This window comes from Chiloscyllium plagiosum, chromosome 2 (assembly GCF_004010195.1).
Source record: "Chiloscyllium plagiosum isolate BGI_BamShark_2017 chromosome 2, ASM401019v2, whole genome shotgun sequence".
Lineage (NCBI taxonomy): Eukaryota > Metazoa > Chordata > Chondrichthyes > Orectolobiformes > Hemiscylliidae > Chiloscyllium > Chiloscyllium plagiosum.
Genome location: NC_057711.1, coordinates 121,771,711 through 121,786,773, shown reverse-complemented (window position 1 = coordinate 121,786,773; position 15,063 = coordinate 121,771,711). Strand labels below are relative to the sequence as shown.

General features: G+C 38.9%; 1 protein-coding gene across 2 annotated transcripts in view; it reads right to left on the bottom strand.

Moving 5' to 3' along the window:
* The window catches only part of LOC122563665 (ADAMTS-like protein 1), a 561,186-nt gene that overhangs the window by 67,447 nt on the left and 478,676 nt on the right, over positions 1 to 15,063 (bottom strand). For both annotated transcript variants that reach the window (XM_043717704.1, XM_043717714.1), the window contains 3 exons: positions 10,317 to 10,496; positions 8,940 to 9,093; positions 6,136 to 7,276 (listed from right to left, as the gene is read on the bottom strand). In XM_043717704.1, the coding sequence (XP_043573639.1) occupies positions 6,136 to 7,276; positions 8,940 to 9,093; positions 10,317 to 10,496 (1,475 nt within the window). The remainder of the gene's footprint in view (positions 1 to 6,135; positions 7,277 to 8,939; positions 9,094 to 10,316; positions 10,497 to 15,063) is intronic.

Sequence of the window (15,063 nt, the reverse complement as noted above, 5' to 3'; positions counted from 1 at the left end):
ATATCATACTTTTCAAAAACATTGGGTGTATCAAAACAGTTTGCAGCCACGCAAATACTTTTTGAAGTGTAATAACTATTGCAGCGTTAGCAACACAGCAGCCAATATCTATATCGTGAACTCCCACAAGCAGAGACAATATTGTATTGGTGATGCTGATCGGGGGATAAATATGAGTAATTACACCAGGGATAAATTCCCTTCTCTGCTTTGAAATGCTGCCATAGGATCTATTACTTCCACTCAAGCAAATAGTAATCTTGGTTTAACATCTCATCTTAAAGATGGAATGCTGGAAATTAGAATAAAAATAGAAAAAGCTGATAAAAATTGAGGAGGTCACCTTTGATCATGAAGAAAGGCAGGTTATGACACATATGTAAAACTCTATCGGAGCATCATCTCCTTTGAGTTAACTTTACTTCACCTTATAATTATGTTTCTTAGTTCTCTTCAACCCTGTCAACCAGAAAAAGGTCAATGTGACTAATCCTAATCACAGTTTAACTGGATACAATATTTCAAGCATGGTCTTACAGCGTACCTGTATTTCTGTTCAGTACAGCAATAGCAGACATATTAAGGGATGCCAATATCAGATCCTTTGGACTCTTTGAGGAAAGATGGGATGATGATTATAAAGGGTCCCTTCTTAAACCTAAACACTGAGAACTTTCCATTTCACACTGATACTTGGCAAGTGGAATGTACAGCAGAAACAGGGAGCTCTCCTTCTCAGAAGATCAGTTTTGTCATTTTTGTTGAGAGGATTCTATGATTTTATAATTTTCAGCCAGCAAGCAACCTTTAAGATATGCTACTGCACATCATGATACTGCACTGAAGTAAAACAACAGAAATATTCTCTGAATTATGCCATTTTGTAGGAGTACAGTCTAATCCAAACCACATACATAAATCTCTGGAAAAGAAAAGATACATAAAAATAATTTTGAACATGTTCTGTGTTTCAGTTTCTTAGTCAGAGATTCTGTTAAAGGTGACTGACCCGGGAGAACAGATTCCTGACTGTTGGTAATCCAAGGAGCCTTTCTTTTTATGCGAACTGAAACAGTGAGCATTGGCAGTCTGTTCAATCACAGGGGACTGCAAACATTGATTCTGGCCTCATCCGATTTCTACATATGTACACATTCTGGCATAGATTGCTACGTAGCCATCAGGAATTGAAAGGCTTACTTTTTTTCCGTTCTGTAGCCCAGGGGCATGGAGACCAATTATTGCAGCCCCACCACTGTTCTAGTGAAGATCAACTAACTCAACAGAGACTTAGGATTGAACTTGAAACCTTCTTGCATGGTTCATTGCCAGATTTTACGGCGCCCTTATTGGGGGGATCTCTCTCATATTTAAACAAGTGACAGGCATGCGTGTGGTTTTGGACTCAGTCCAATTGAAAGGAATAACTTTTCACCTCCCAATGTTGCTATTCCGAAGACCGGGGAAAATTTAATTTGTCTTCATTGTCATCTTGTGACCTTTTGTGCAGCTGTGGAGAGGCTACAGAATAGCACATTTAGGAAGGGTACAGGGCTGCATCCTTTACAGAGTGCAGAGGACATTTACTAAAATGGTTGCAAGGATGATGGATTTTAGCTACAAGGTGAAACAAACCAAACTCCTTAGAGAAAAAGGAGATTGCGGGGAGATTGAATAGAGCTGCACTGGATGGTGACAGATTTTTGACAAGGTCGATGAGGGAAACCTGTTGCCACTAGACGATAGCAGAAGGTCAAGGGGACATAGATTTCAAGCTCTGGGCAAAAAATGCAGGCGATGTGAGGAAGAGCTTTTTTTACATAGTCAGTGTTAATGACCTGGAAACTGCGGTGTAGGAGATGGAGACAATTAATGATTGCAAAAGGGAAGTGAAAACGCACCTGAAGAAAATAAACTTAGAGGGTTACAGGAAAGAAATGGGCAGAGGAGAAGAATGCGAATGACTGAATTGTGCCATCAGAAAGTCGAAGCAGACTGATCGGCTGAAAGGTCCCCATCTATGCTTTAATAATAACCCATTCTATTCATTATTATCACAACCTCAAGAAATGTACAGTTTTATAACTTGTATCTTGATTTAGCTCAAATACTTAGCTATGAATTTTACTATGACGTTTTCCCGGCTACCAATGACATTGTACGACAATTAGATGTGGGCAAGAAGAGAACTCTGAAAAGAAGTACAGCATTCTATGAAAGTTGCAATTTAAAGTGTTCTCGAAGAGACAAATTGTGTAACAAAAGAATATTACCTTGTGAATCTTGCCATTAGAATAACAATTTCATCCTCTGAGGTGAATTGCACTTACCAATGGGGCATATGCATGCAGCAAGTTGACAGGAACATGGTAAATATGTAAAACTATGACCTATGCTTAATCATTTCTACTGCAACATGATTAAAATTCAGGGAACAAAGCGAGAGAAAACCAACTTGACACCTGGTTTATTCTAAAAACCTCCATTTTGGTTCTGACTTCACAAAAGAGGACACAAATAATTTCCCAGAAATGATTGGGAACCAAGGATCTAGTGAGAGGGAAGAAAATCAGTTTTAATAAAAAAAAATTTCATGGGGTTAAAGGTTGCTGATCTCCAGTGCCTAATAAACTGCATCCAGAGTAGTAAAGGAAGTAGCCCTGGAAACATTGAACTTATTTCTGGTCTTTGTCCAATATTCTACAGTCTCTGGGGCAGTTTCAATGGATTGAAGGGAGTCAAATGTAATGGCACTAGTCAAAAAAGGGAGAGAAAGAAAAAACAGTAAATTAGAGATCAAACATTAGTAATGAGGCAACAGCTTAAGTCTATTATGTAAGACTTAATAACAGAACACTTGCAAAGCATTAGGGGAATTAGATAAAGTCAGCATGGAATTGTGAAATGGAAATCATGCTTAACTAATCTATTGGCATTTTCTGAGGATGTTTCTAGTAGAAATAGATAAGGGAGAATGAGTGGGTCTGGTGTAGTTGGATTTCAAGAAGGCTTTAATAAGACTAGTGGGAAGAATTAAGAAACACAGAATTGGGGCAATATAGGGGAGGCGACAGTGTAGTGGTATTATTGCTGGACTGTTAATCCAGAAACTCCAGTAATGCCCTGGGGAGCCAGATTAGAATCCCGTCACAGCGGATGGTGGATTTAAATTCAATAAAATCTGGAATTAAGAGTCGAAAGATGACCATGAATCCATTGTCAATTGTTGTAAAAACCCATCTGTTTCACTAACGTCCTTTCGGGGAGGAAACTGCAAACTTTACCTGGTCTGGCCTACATGCGACTCCAGACCTACAGAAATATGGTTGACTCTTAACTGCCCTCTGGGAAATTAGGGATGGGCAATAAATGCCGGCCTGTCCATTGATATCCTCATCCCATGAATTAATAATATACTTGCATGGATTAAGAATTGATTGACAGACTTGAAACCAATAGTGGGAATAAATGGGTATATTTCCAGGTGACAGGCAGTGATTAGTGGTGTACCACAGAGAACTAACTTTAGACAAATAACTTGGATGAGGGAATGAAATGCAATGTTTCCAAGTTAGCTGATAACATGAAACTAGGTGAGATTGAGAATTGTGGGGAGGGTGATCTAGTTGAGGGCATCCCATGGCAAATGCAGTTATAGCATGGATAATGTGAGGTGATAGACATTGGTGTGAAAAAGAGAAAGACAGTATTAAAGAAATTGTGATACACTGAGAAATGTGGATTTACAAATCAATCTGAGTGTCACTCTATCCTAGTCAATGAAAGTTAACAGGCCAGTGCAGTAAAGAATTAAGATGGCAAATGGTACATTGTTCTTCATTGCAAGATGATGAGAGTTCAGAAGGTGGAATAAGACCACACCTGGAATTATGCAGTTTTGGTCTCCTTAGCAATGAAAGGATATACTTGCCACAGAGGCAGTGTCAGCAAAGGCTCACTAGGTTAATACTGGGGATGGTAGGACAATGAGGAGGGATTGGTTTGACAGGCCGAAATAAACAAGAGTTTAGACAGAAACATACATAACTCTAACAGGAATGGGCAGGCTAGATGAAGGAAAGACATTTCCCCTGATTGGGGAATTTAGAACCAGAGGTCATAGCCTCAGGATTTGCAATCGGCCATTTCGCACTGAGATGAGGAGACTTTTCTTCGGAGGGTGATCAACCTGAGGAATTGGCTACCACAGAAAGCTGCAGAGGTTGGATCACTGAATACATCCAAGAAAGAGAGTGATTTAAAAAAAAGGTATTAAGATATTAAGGAAAATGGAGAGAAAGCAAATATGGAAATGGGCTAGGGGATTAGCCATGATTATTTTGAAAGGCAGAGCAAACTTGAAGGGGTAAACAACCTACTCCTGCTCCGATTTTTTAACAGTTTGATGTAAGTTTCTGTAAATGCCAATAAGAGAGTATGCACTCAAGAAAATTCAAAAGTAAAAACATATGTGAAGTTAAGCAACATTTGCCTTATCTGTCAAACTGTTATAAACAAGATATTTTAAAGCACATTTTATGGTAATTATTTGAATGTGGCCAGGTAATTTAACTAACATCAATTCCCAACATCTGCAGTGCAATTTAGTTATTATCACAGGATCTGCTGAGTTTTCGAACTGGCCTAAAACATCGAGGGATTATTCCTCACCACAGCCAACGTGTATGCACTGGCTTGTTGAAAATCTATTTACTAATTGGGAGTGAGTACATAAAATGGATCACCTGAATAAATAAAATTAAAGTCATTAATACCCATAAACCAATGCCACACTTGTCTCAGAAAGCTGATCGTATTGTGTTAATAATGATAGAGTATCAGAGAATTTATATCTTACTGGATCACATGGCCCCTTTGATATGAATAAGATGAATAAAAAAAACTCATTTCCGAAATAATTATTGCATGTTTTCCTCCAGTTCGACGTCATTAGATAGTCCACATATATAGGCATAACATTGGATCTCAGTGACACAAGGTGAGTCCCAAACAAAAAGTGGCAATTAGGTTGTTTGTGGTTACACTATTCAACTAGGATCTAACTTTCCTAATTTAAAACAGGGTTTCTGCCAAGGTGCAAAGTGTCACATCTGCAAGTTCCAACTCCCAATGGACAATTGAGGAAGGTGATTGAATGTTTAAATACAAGATAATATATATAACAAAAAAAAGATTGAACACAGGTTGAAATGTTGTTACAAATGAAAGTAAAGAATATGAAGTGAAAAGGAATAAGAAAGAATACAGTAAACCTTTAGAATCGTTAAGTCAATCTAAATGTTTTATTATTTAGTCATTTACAAAAATTCCAAAAGTCTGAGCTACTAATTTCAATGTTGTGCCACCTCAATAAAGGCCATTATTGTATAATCACTTTTCACCAATGAATCAAGCCTTCTTGCACATATTTCTATCCAGTCACCTCTTAGCTAGTTCAGCAACATTTCACCAGATCACATGCTGGGGCTGAAGCACTTACATCATGAGGGTAACACTATTTCCTTAGGTGTGAAAACTGTCTCGCCAGGCACTAATGCTCAGATTTTGAGTGTGTCTAGTGTCTTTAACTAAAAGGAGAGCATGTGAAGTGTTTTTTTTTTAAGAAAATGTCTATAAAATACTGTATGATGTTGCTAGATGTAAATACAACAACTTAAAAAAAATTTTAGATAATGATTCTGAAGTTGAAAGTTGAGAGCTTAATGTGGATATCTAATAAAACACATTACGACAAAATACTTCCAACTATCCAGAACTGGCTTTTTTCTTGTTTGCACCGACTGTTGGCTATTTGCCAAACATGGTAGAACAGATATAAAAAGTGCTGTAAAAAAATAATTTGACAAAATGATTGCTCATTTTACATTTTTGTACAGTGTTAGATTTTCTTCAAAAACATTATTCCTAACATAAAATTACACTATAAGCCAACTTCCTGATTGTAATTATAATGATTCTTAATGATTGGAAAAATCACCAACTTAGGGTGTGGGGAATTCTTAGAAGTTATTAGTTCCTGAGGATTAAGATACACGTGTGAAGAGAATGAATGGTGATGCATGCATCAACACATTTACTGATGACCATAAACATATTGAATAAAACTGATCATACCTGTGGCTGTATTTCAACATTTGGCCATTCATTGTCCAGCTAATGACAGGTTTTGGGTTTCCCTTTGCTTCACACCTCAGCACCAATGTGTGGGTCCAGTCAGTCAGCAGTACTGTATGGCCCACATTAGCAATCACCTCTGCCGACAGAGACAATCCTTTGTCATTGGCCTTCTGCAGTATTACTGGTGCCTTGAATGGCTCTTTAGATGTATGAATAGACTCCTTCGAATTGGACCGATCTACTGGGTATAATTTTGATACTCCATGGCCATTGGTAGTGATTTTATGGAAAGAAGGTTTCACTGAACTGGTATCTGAGTTTCCCTCTTCATGTTTCAGTTTAGATTCAACAGCATCTAGTTGGCTCTTAGAAATCTCAGCAACCAGTTGGCCAATAGCGTGAGTAGCAAAAGCATCCTTTAGGTCTTCAGTCTGCTGTGATATAGCCTGACTAATTTCATCCAGTCTTTCCTGATCAATTACATACGTTAATGGAATAATAGATTCCACGCTCGCATCCTCCAAAGAAGTGAAGTCCTTCTCTATGGACCACTGTGACTCTCTCGAATCTAGGCTCTCACGAGACCAGCCTTTTATCTCCAACAGTTTATGAATAATTCCATCATACTGATTTTGGTGGTTTAAGAAGAATCGATTTTTGTCTGACTTGCTACCGTTCATCTTCAAACCTGGCATGTATTTGTCCTTTGGACTTACTGCTTCATTTGAGATTCCTTTCCCTATGGCTTCTTCTTGTTTACTGGATGGGGGCTCAATCAGTTTATTATTATTTCCAATTATTTTAATCACAAAATCATCACGTACAAGTCCTGCTATACATGTATAAGTGCCAATATTTATTGGTTTAAGACGATTTATTTTGATATAACCAAAATGAGTAACAGTGACATGTGGTGAGCTTGACAAATGTTTTCCATCTTTCTCCCATGTTATCATGGACTTCCGGAATCTTCTGACAGGACACCTGATGACCACTGATGTTTTGGGAAGCAGGTAAGCCTGCCCACCAGTTGTGAACTGCAGTTTCCTTTCTTTCTTTAATTGAATATAAACTTTTCGAAGACCGAGTATGTAAGGTCCTTGGCGTTCAGAAGATTTGTACTCCTTTCCATTCAATCCTACAGCCAAAAAAATACATTTGACGCTAATTAAATTTAAGCAGAAAAATGGGGCATTGTCTTGTCTGAAAGCTTAGTGGTTTGAAATGTGACCCCACAATTGGAAATTTGTCTAAATGAACATAGAGACAAGTAGGAATAATGGATTCAATACTAAAGCAATCTCAAATCTGAGGAATGGAGTCCTTGGCTTCATAAATGGGCTCAAATCTACACATTCACAAGATCTAACACTTGGACCCCCGCTGAAATATGAGCCAGATCTGCTCACTCACCATCTCGCTGTAACCCAAAGTTTTTTTTAGTGTAGGAAACCACTTTCTCTGGATCTAGGTGTAACCAACGTTTGATGGATTCCAAAGGAGTTGAGATCAGCATTTTTTACTTCCAAAAGCCTTTAATGGCGAGGTGCTCTGGTGCAGGCAGGTGGTGGTATGACCAGCAGCTTACTATTTTCAGATGAGGCCTGACAACTTATTTTCAGATACTTTCATGCCTCTTGCTTAGGGCACGTGCTCCCTTGACAGCTCAGGGCCTGGGTCCAGACAATGGACTAATTTCTACCCCTCTCCCACCCGCTGCCAACTTTGTGAGAGAAACAATGAGTTCAAATAGGCAAGTTTGAATACAGTTGCTCAAAGTTAGCACTACTGCCCTGCAGCACCAAGGACCCAGGTTTGATTCCAGTCTCAGCTGTGTGGGGTTTGCACGTTCACCCTGTGTCTGTTTGGGTTTCTACTGTGGACTCCAGTTTCCTTTCACAGTCGAAAGATGTGCAGGTAAGATGGATTAACCACACTAAATTGTCCATAGTGTCCAGGTATATCTAGGTTAGGTGTATTAGCCATGGGAAACGCAGGATTACGAGGATCGGGTGGGGGCTGGGTCTGGATGGTATGTGCTCCAAAGGGTCAGTGCTTCCACACTGAAGGATTTCTGTGATTTCCAAATGATACAAAATACAAATGTACAACTTGTCAGACACTCATGAGACAACTAAAATGGTTTTGTAGTTGAAAAGGGTGGCACTGGAAAAGCACAGCAGGTCAGGCAGCATCCGAGGAGCAGGATTCTGGGGTGGATTGGATACATAGGAAGGAAGATTGACGTGTAGAATAGGTCAAGAGGGCGAGATTGGATCTACCCTTTTCGACTCTGACTGCAGCAGTCCTCACTTCCTCCTAATTAAAGTTGTTTGATAAGGCAACATACAGGAATATTGATTTGGCTGAACAAGAAACTGGAATGCTTGGTATCTCCAACTGATAAATCAGAAAATAATACAATAATGATCACAAAATAATTCATAATCGAGAGTGTCCTGAAGGATTGAAAGCAGAGTTGGTTTGAAAGTAAATAACGACTGTAAAATGATGCTTGATTAAAAATATCAAAACAGTTGCAAAGTCTAAACAGTTGAAAAACATAAATATTGGGGCTTGAAGTTTGAGATTAATAAATAACTTAATGCTTTAGGAATTTTTATCTTCTTGTAAATAAAGCTACTGAAGAGAATTATCAGAACTGAATTAGAACTGAATAAAACATTTTTTGCATATTAAGTAAGATAGCAAATTATTAAACCTTTGAATTTCAGTTTATATATTAAATGCAACATTTAAAGTTATTCCAAAATGGTTAAGCAGAAAATCATTAAACTTACTGGCACAGGGTGGGAAGGAACAAGATTTGAGCAATGGTGGGTGAGGTAGGTGCGAGCAATTAGCCTTGTGTAGAATGTTGGAAACACCATCTTTACCCACTTTCCTGCAAAATAAATCACGCCTCTGTGTGCCTTCCCCACAGGTTGTTGAACACTAGGATAGATAAAGGGTATTTCTCAGTTAGGTCATCAAGAAAAACTGGATGTCTGTACCAACATGATCTGTTTACAGGCTGTAGTCACTGCAACAAGGTTGATACATCCCAATTAGGAGAAAAAGCCATATTAAAATCAGTGATTCAAATCAGTCTTTCAAAATGATTAATGCACCTAACACCATGGCCAATTCACCTGACCTGCACATTTTTGTGCCTGTGGGAGGAAACCCATGCAGACACGGGGAGAATGTGCAAACTCCATACAGACAGTTGCCCAAGGCTGGAATTGAACCTGGGACCCTGGTGCTGTGAGGCAGCAGTGCTAACCACTGAGCCATCGTGCCACCCTATTATTGAAATAATACAACTGAGGTCAATATCCATCACTCAGCCACCCTTTATTTACATGTGGAAAGTCTTTGACACTGGTCCAGCTCCCTCAAATCCAGATCTCAGAGTGTCTGAATGTCTGACACTCCTTTTTTTCTTTTTTTTCTCTTTTTTAGGCAGCTCTCAGAGTGTCAGGATGTCTGATACACCTGTTTATTTTTTTCATTTTTATCATTTTTTCTTTTTTTCCCTACACTACCACGTGACAGTAGCAGTGCTTATTCTTCCCCAGCACCCGTGTTGTGTATGTGCAGGTGCAGGACACAGTGAAGAACAAACTCCTCTTCTTTTTATCTGTCAGCCAGGGCTTCCTCATTGGACCAGATTAATAGCCCCAATCAGGGACCTCGTATTCTATGAGGTCCCCCTGGCTGACCTGATCACTACAATTATCCCTAACCAACATTAACACACTGATAATCTTATATTACCTTACTGCCAACTTGAGCACCAGCATTTGCCTTTGTACATCTTAGTCGTCATTGATTACAGAAGTGCCAACACCTTCCGCCATTAAGACTCTGCTAATCCTTTAATCTGCCTCTTTGGGTAATGCTTTGTTGTTTCCCTGAATGCTGAGTTGGTGCGTCAAGAATGTCACATGAAACAAAATATCGCCACTGTGAGAATATATGCCTCTCAATTATTTACAATTCACATAAGCCTTCTCTGTATTCAAATAGTGACCACAGACAATGGCCATTCTCAATCCTAGAATTGACTTTATTTGAGTGAATACATGCTTGCTATAATTCTTATGTAGAATGAATCCCAATTCGAAGTCAGAAGCTCAAAATTGGTTCATTACATGAGCAGTAGATGATCCTACCTCTAGCCATTGAGAAGCCAACCACTCGGCCGGACAGTCCACATCCCCACAGATCCGATGGTCGTTTGGCTTAAGAGAGAGGCAGAGTTCCTCTGCTTGATCCATAAAACTCCCATCTGCCAGTCTCTGCTTGCAAAGGACCTGTCGAACCTGCACACCACCTCCACAGCTCTGTGAACACTTCAAGATGAAAAAGATAGTTATTTCACAAACATTTTTGCTGAGAATATGCAGAGATGCATTTCAACCCCATCATTACTGACATTTGGGAAGGTACGTGCAGGTGGACTGGAAGAAGACCGGTTGAGAGATTTTAAGTGCACAGGGAACATATATGTGCAGTGCACAGTCAGAAAATGTGTCTGTTAAATAACAGGTAAAATAGAATTAGTGCAGAAAATAACATATTTAAATCAGCCATAATTCTCTTGATAATATGAACACCATTGAACAAAGGGGAACAGTTTTCAAAACCTCATAAAAAACCATAATAACTATCAAAGGCACAACACATAAACTGGTAAACGTGCCAAAATATTATATCAGAATAAAGCCAGAAATCATGCTTTCAAAATAGTGATGAAATTGCATTTGTCCAAGCTTGTTTAATTAGACTCTTCCACTAATGCCACTTTATCCAAACGCAATATGTAATTTCAACAAACCTATGCAGATCCACTTGAAAAACTGAAATTTATATAAGTTGTATAATGTCTGCACCTCCTACCCTTATTTCTATTCTAAAATTGTATCCCTTATTAGGTCATGAAAACATCTTGTGTAAAACTGTCATGTCACTGTGATATCCTTCCATGATAGAAAACAACACAGCAGTTCTAGTTTTATATTTCAATTTCAAAGCATGTACTGTAGAGAAAGCCAATTGTACTCCTTTGCTTCCGAAATTATTAAATATTTATATATTTCACCACTAACCACAATCATTAAAGAAAGCATTGCAAGATAAAAAGAAAGAAATGTGCGATTTTGAAATGGTGACTACACTTTTTATTGCACACTTGGGATATGAATCTTGGGATGTGCTATACTGAGGTGGGGTCTGTGGATTTATGTGAAGTTGCTGATAGGGGATCTTGGGGATACTGAGGTGTCTCAGTTCACCAGATCAAGAGCAGACAGATTTGTCAAAGAAGATGAACTATTGCTGTCCCTTTTTGCACGCTTTATATACGTTGAGAGTAACAAACCAACATTTACAGTCAGTACTTTACTTTCCGAGTGGAGCTTCAAAAGAAAGTAAGTTATATTAATCTATACGAAAAAAAATTGCCAAAGAATTGGGAGTCAGCCAAGTTATGTGATACCAATAACCAGCATCTGAGTAACAATAATCAGGAACATAATTAATTTCCAGATGTTTTGGTCCTACTGTTTTGTCTTTGTCTTCCTAAATCTATGTTGGTAACTTTCCTGTGCTTTGTCATGATATTTTGGCAACAACTAAATTCCTTGCCATCTTTCATTTCACAGCTGGATAACACCCATTACCTCGTACTGTGAACATCAGCCTTGGTTAATCCAGACAGTCAGTCAGTTATCTACTAAAGTCAGTCATCAGATGCCTTTTAACAATTTCCAAAGATGTTGCGCTCTCATGGTTAATAAAAGCAGTCACTCCAGCTTTTTAATGCTTGCAGGAGTGGCTCAGTTTTAATCAGCCATGAAAACATCTGATGGGGCCTGTGATTGAAAACGTCTGTAAGGAGCTGTAACATTCCAAAATGACAGCTTATGATAAATTCTTATAGCTCCTGTGTTACAAACAAAACCAGTGCTCTTGGTAAGCAACATACACGAGACTCCCCTCAGCAGGAAGCTTCTATAATGAGCAACACTTATCTTTTGTTTCATTTTTAGATCTTCTTTACAAACAATATGTTTGGATTTTCATGTGCTCCACTGTATTTAATATTCTACTTATTCATGTGCAAGTCCCCATAATATATAATGATAGATTTAATGAGGTCAAAGTTGAGTCGGTCTAACAGACTATTGAAAACTGAAATGACCTTTTCCAAAAATGATGTTAGTTTTTTCTCCTTACCATGAGGCTTGGCTTGCGTCCACCATATGTCTTCATATGTCAGAAAGTAATGGAGTACAAATTTACTAGAAATTTTTGAGGCTTCACTGCATTTTTCCACTCAATCCCACAGTACCAGAAGTAACAATAAAATAGATCTAGCATTTTTTTTAAACAGATATCCATCTGTGGGAATTCTCCATAATCACAGTATTTCAGTTCAAAATAGATGTTCTCAAGCATTTTCTATCAATTAAGACAGACTTGCACTGTTATAGCATTGATAAAAGAATTTAAATGATTGAGTGTGGTTAAGGTGTGAGCAGCACTTTCTAACATCTGGCTTGATTTAGAAAGTTTTGTCTCCCTTATCCAACTGCTCTGTAAAGGATAATGTGGGGGGGGGGGAGGCGGGAGAAATACACTTGCATTTATATAGTGCATTTAATAAACTCAGCACATTTTGAAACATGCTATAGGTAATTAAACACTTGTGAAATATAGTCGTTGTGTTATGGAAACTGCAGTCATCAAAGTGTGCACAGTAAGATCATACTTTGCTTTGTGATAATGATCAGATTATCTGTTTTAGTGAGGCTGATTAAGGAATCAATATGAGTCCAGGACAACCACTTCCACATGGCTTTTGCTTAAAAAAAATGTTCCTCCAAGCAGGAGCATTGAGTTTGCTCTGGAATGAAAATGGGTGGCCTCTGAGCTAGTGAAGGAAACCATTATCCAACATGGTAATTGATAAAATAATGGTAGTGAAAGAGTCTGAAAATATGGACTGAATGAAGGAGATTTGGGAGGCTGGCAGACGTTGTGCAGATATGAGCCTGTCTGTCCACATATATAAATGTCCACCGTACATCTGTAGTTGTAGCTGCACAAGTGCTTTAATGTTCCTGCTGGATTTGCAGAAGTGGCAAATTGGTCTAATGTAGCAGAGGAAAAGCACTTACTGTCTAAGTAGAAGAGGATCTTGATTTGAATTAGTAGTCATTCGTTGCATATTAGTAACCAGTTTCATTGAGATGATGAATAGAGGCTTGCAAAATTAAAAATCACATAACACCAGGTTATAGTCCAATAGGTTTATTTGGAAGCGTAGCTTTCAGAGCGCTGCTCCTTCATCAGGTGGTTGTGGAGTATAAGATCATAGGACACAGAATTTATAGCAAATGTTTACAGTGTGATGTAACTGAAATTATATGTTGAAAAAGACCAGGATTGTTTGTTAAGTCTCTCATCTTTTGAAATAGGCATGTTGGTTTCAGTTCTTTCATATCCCAGAACTTTCGTAAAGTTACATTCTCAAATGAGGGCAGCACAGTGGTTAGCATTGCAGTCTCAGTGCCAGGGACCTGGGTTCAATTCCAGCCTCTGGTCAATGTTTGCACATTCTCCCTGTGTCTGCTTGGGTTTCCTGTGGGTGCTCCGGTTTCCTCCCACAATCCAAAGATGTGCAGGTCAGGTGGATTAGCCATGTTAAGTTGCCCATAGTATCAGGTGCATTAGTCAGAGGGAAATGGGTCTGGGTGGGTTACTTGTTGTTGGGGCTCAGTGGCTTGTTTCCATACCGTAGGGAATCTAATCTAAAAATAGGTGTCATGTCAGCCCAGATAATGCATTGAAGGTGTGAGGTTGTGTGTGCCCCAGTTCAGACTGATTCTAATCTAAAACGCGGATTTACAGAATCTTATATGGATTCATGCAGTTTTTGAGGAAAATAAAATGTAATTCTGCAGTACAAATTCACCTCACAAACTTATCTGGGTGTATGTGTGCAGTGGGGGTGGATGAGTGTCTGCGAGAGAGTGTGCATGTGTGTGAGTGTGAGTGCAAAGGGGTATAAGTCTGTAAGAGGGTGCGTGTCTGAGTGTGGGAGTGTATGTGTGAGCAAAAGAGAGAGAGTCTATGTGACAGAGTGTGTGTGTATGGGTCTGAAAGCCAAATTCGGTGCCCATGGGGATGGCCTCAACCAGAACCTTTTTTCATGTTACACTACAGGTGACCCCACTGCACTACACACACACACTCACACTCACACTCTCTCAGAAACTCATACCGCTCTCCACCCCCTCCACCATCACCACCCACACACACACAAGTTTGTGGGGTGAATTTGGACTTGCAGAATTACTTTTACTTTGCTCAAAAACTGCATGAATCCATGTAAGATTCAGTAAATCCCTTTTTTAGATTAGAATTGGTCCAAACATAGGGACACAGACAGTCTCACACAGGGCACCTCACACCTTCAATGCATTATCTGGGCCAACATGGCACCTATTACTAAAGCTCACTTGAGAAAGATCTGGAATTTACATATGAAAGGACTGAAACCAACATGGTCATTCGACAAAATGAGAGACTTAAACAATTCAGATCTTTTTCAAAACATAATTTCAATTACATCACACTGTAAACTTTTGCTGTAAATTCTGTGCCCTATGATATTACATTCCACAACCACTCGATGAAAGAGCAGTGCTCCGAAAGCTACGCTTCCAAATAAACCTGTTGGACTATAACCTGGTTTTGTGTGATTTTTAACTTTGTACACTCCAGTCTAACACCATCACTTCCAAATTGTGGTTCTAGAGGCTATGAGCATTATTTTCCCCTTTTCAGTTGTAGTGTTTTATGCAGCAAGGTTCATACTGCCTGGCCTACCATAACTCACAGGCACTTTTGTCA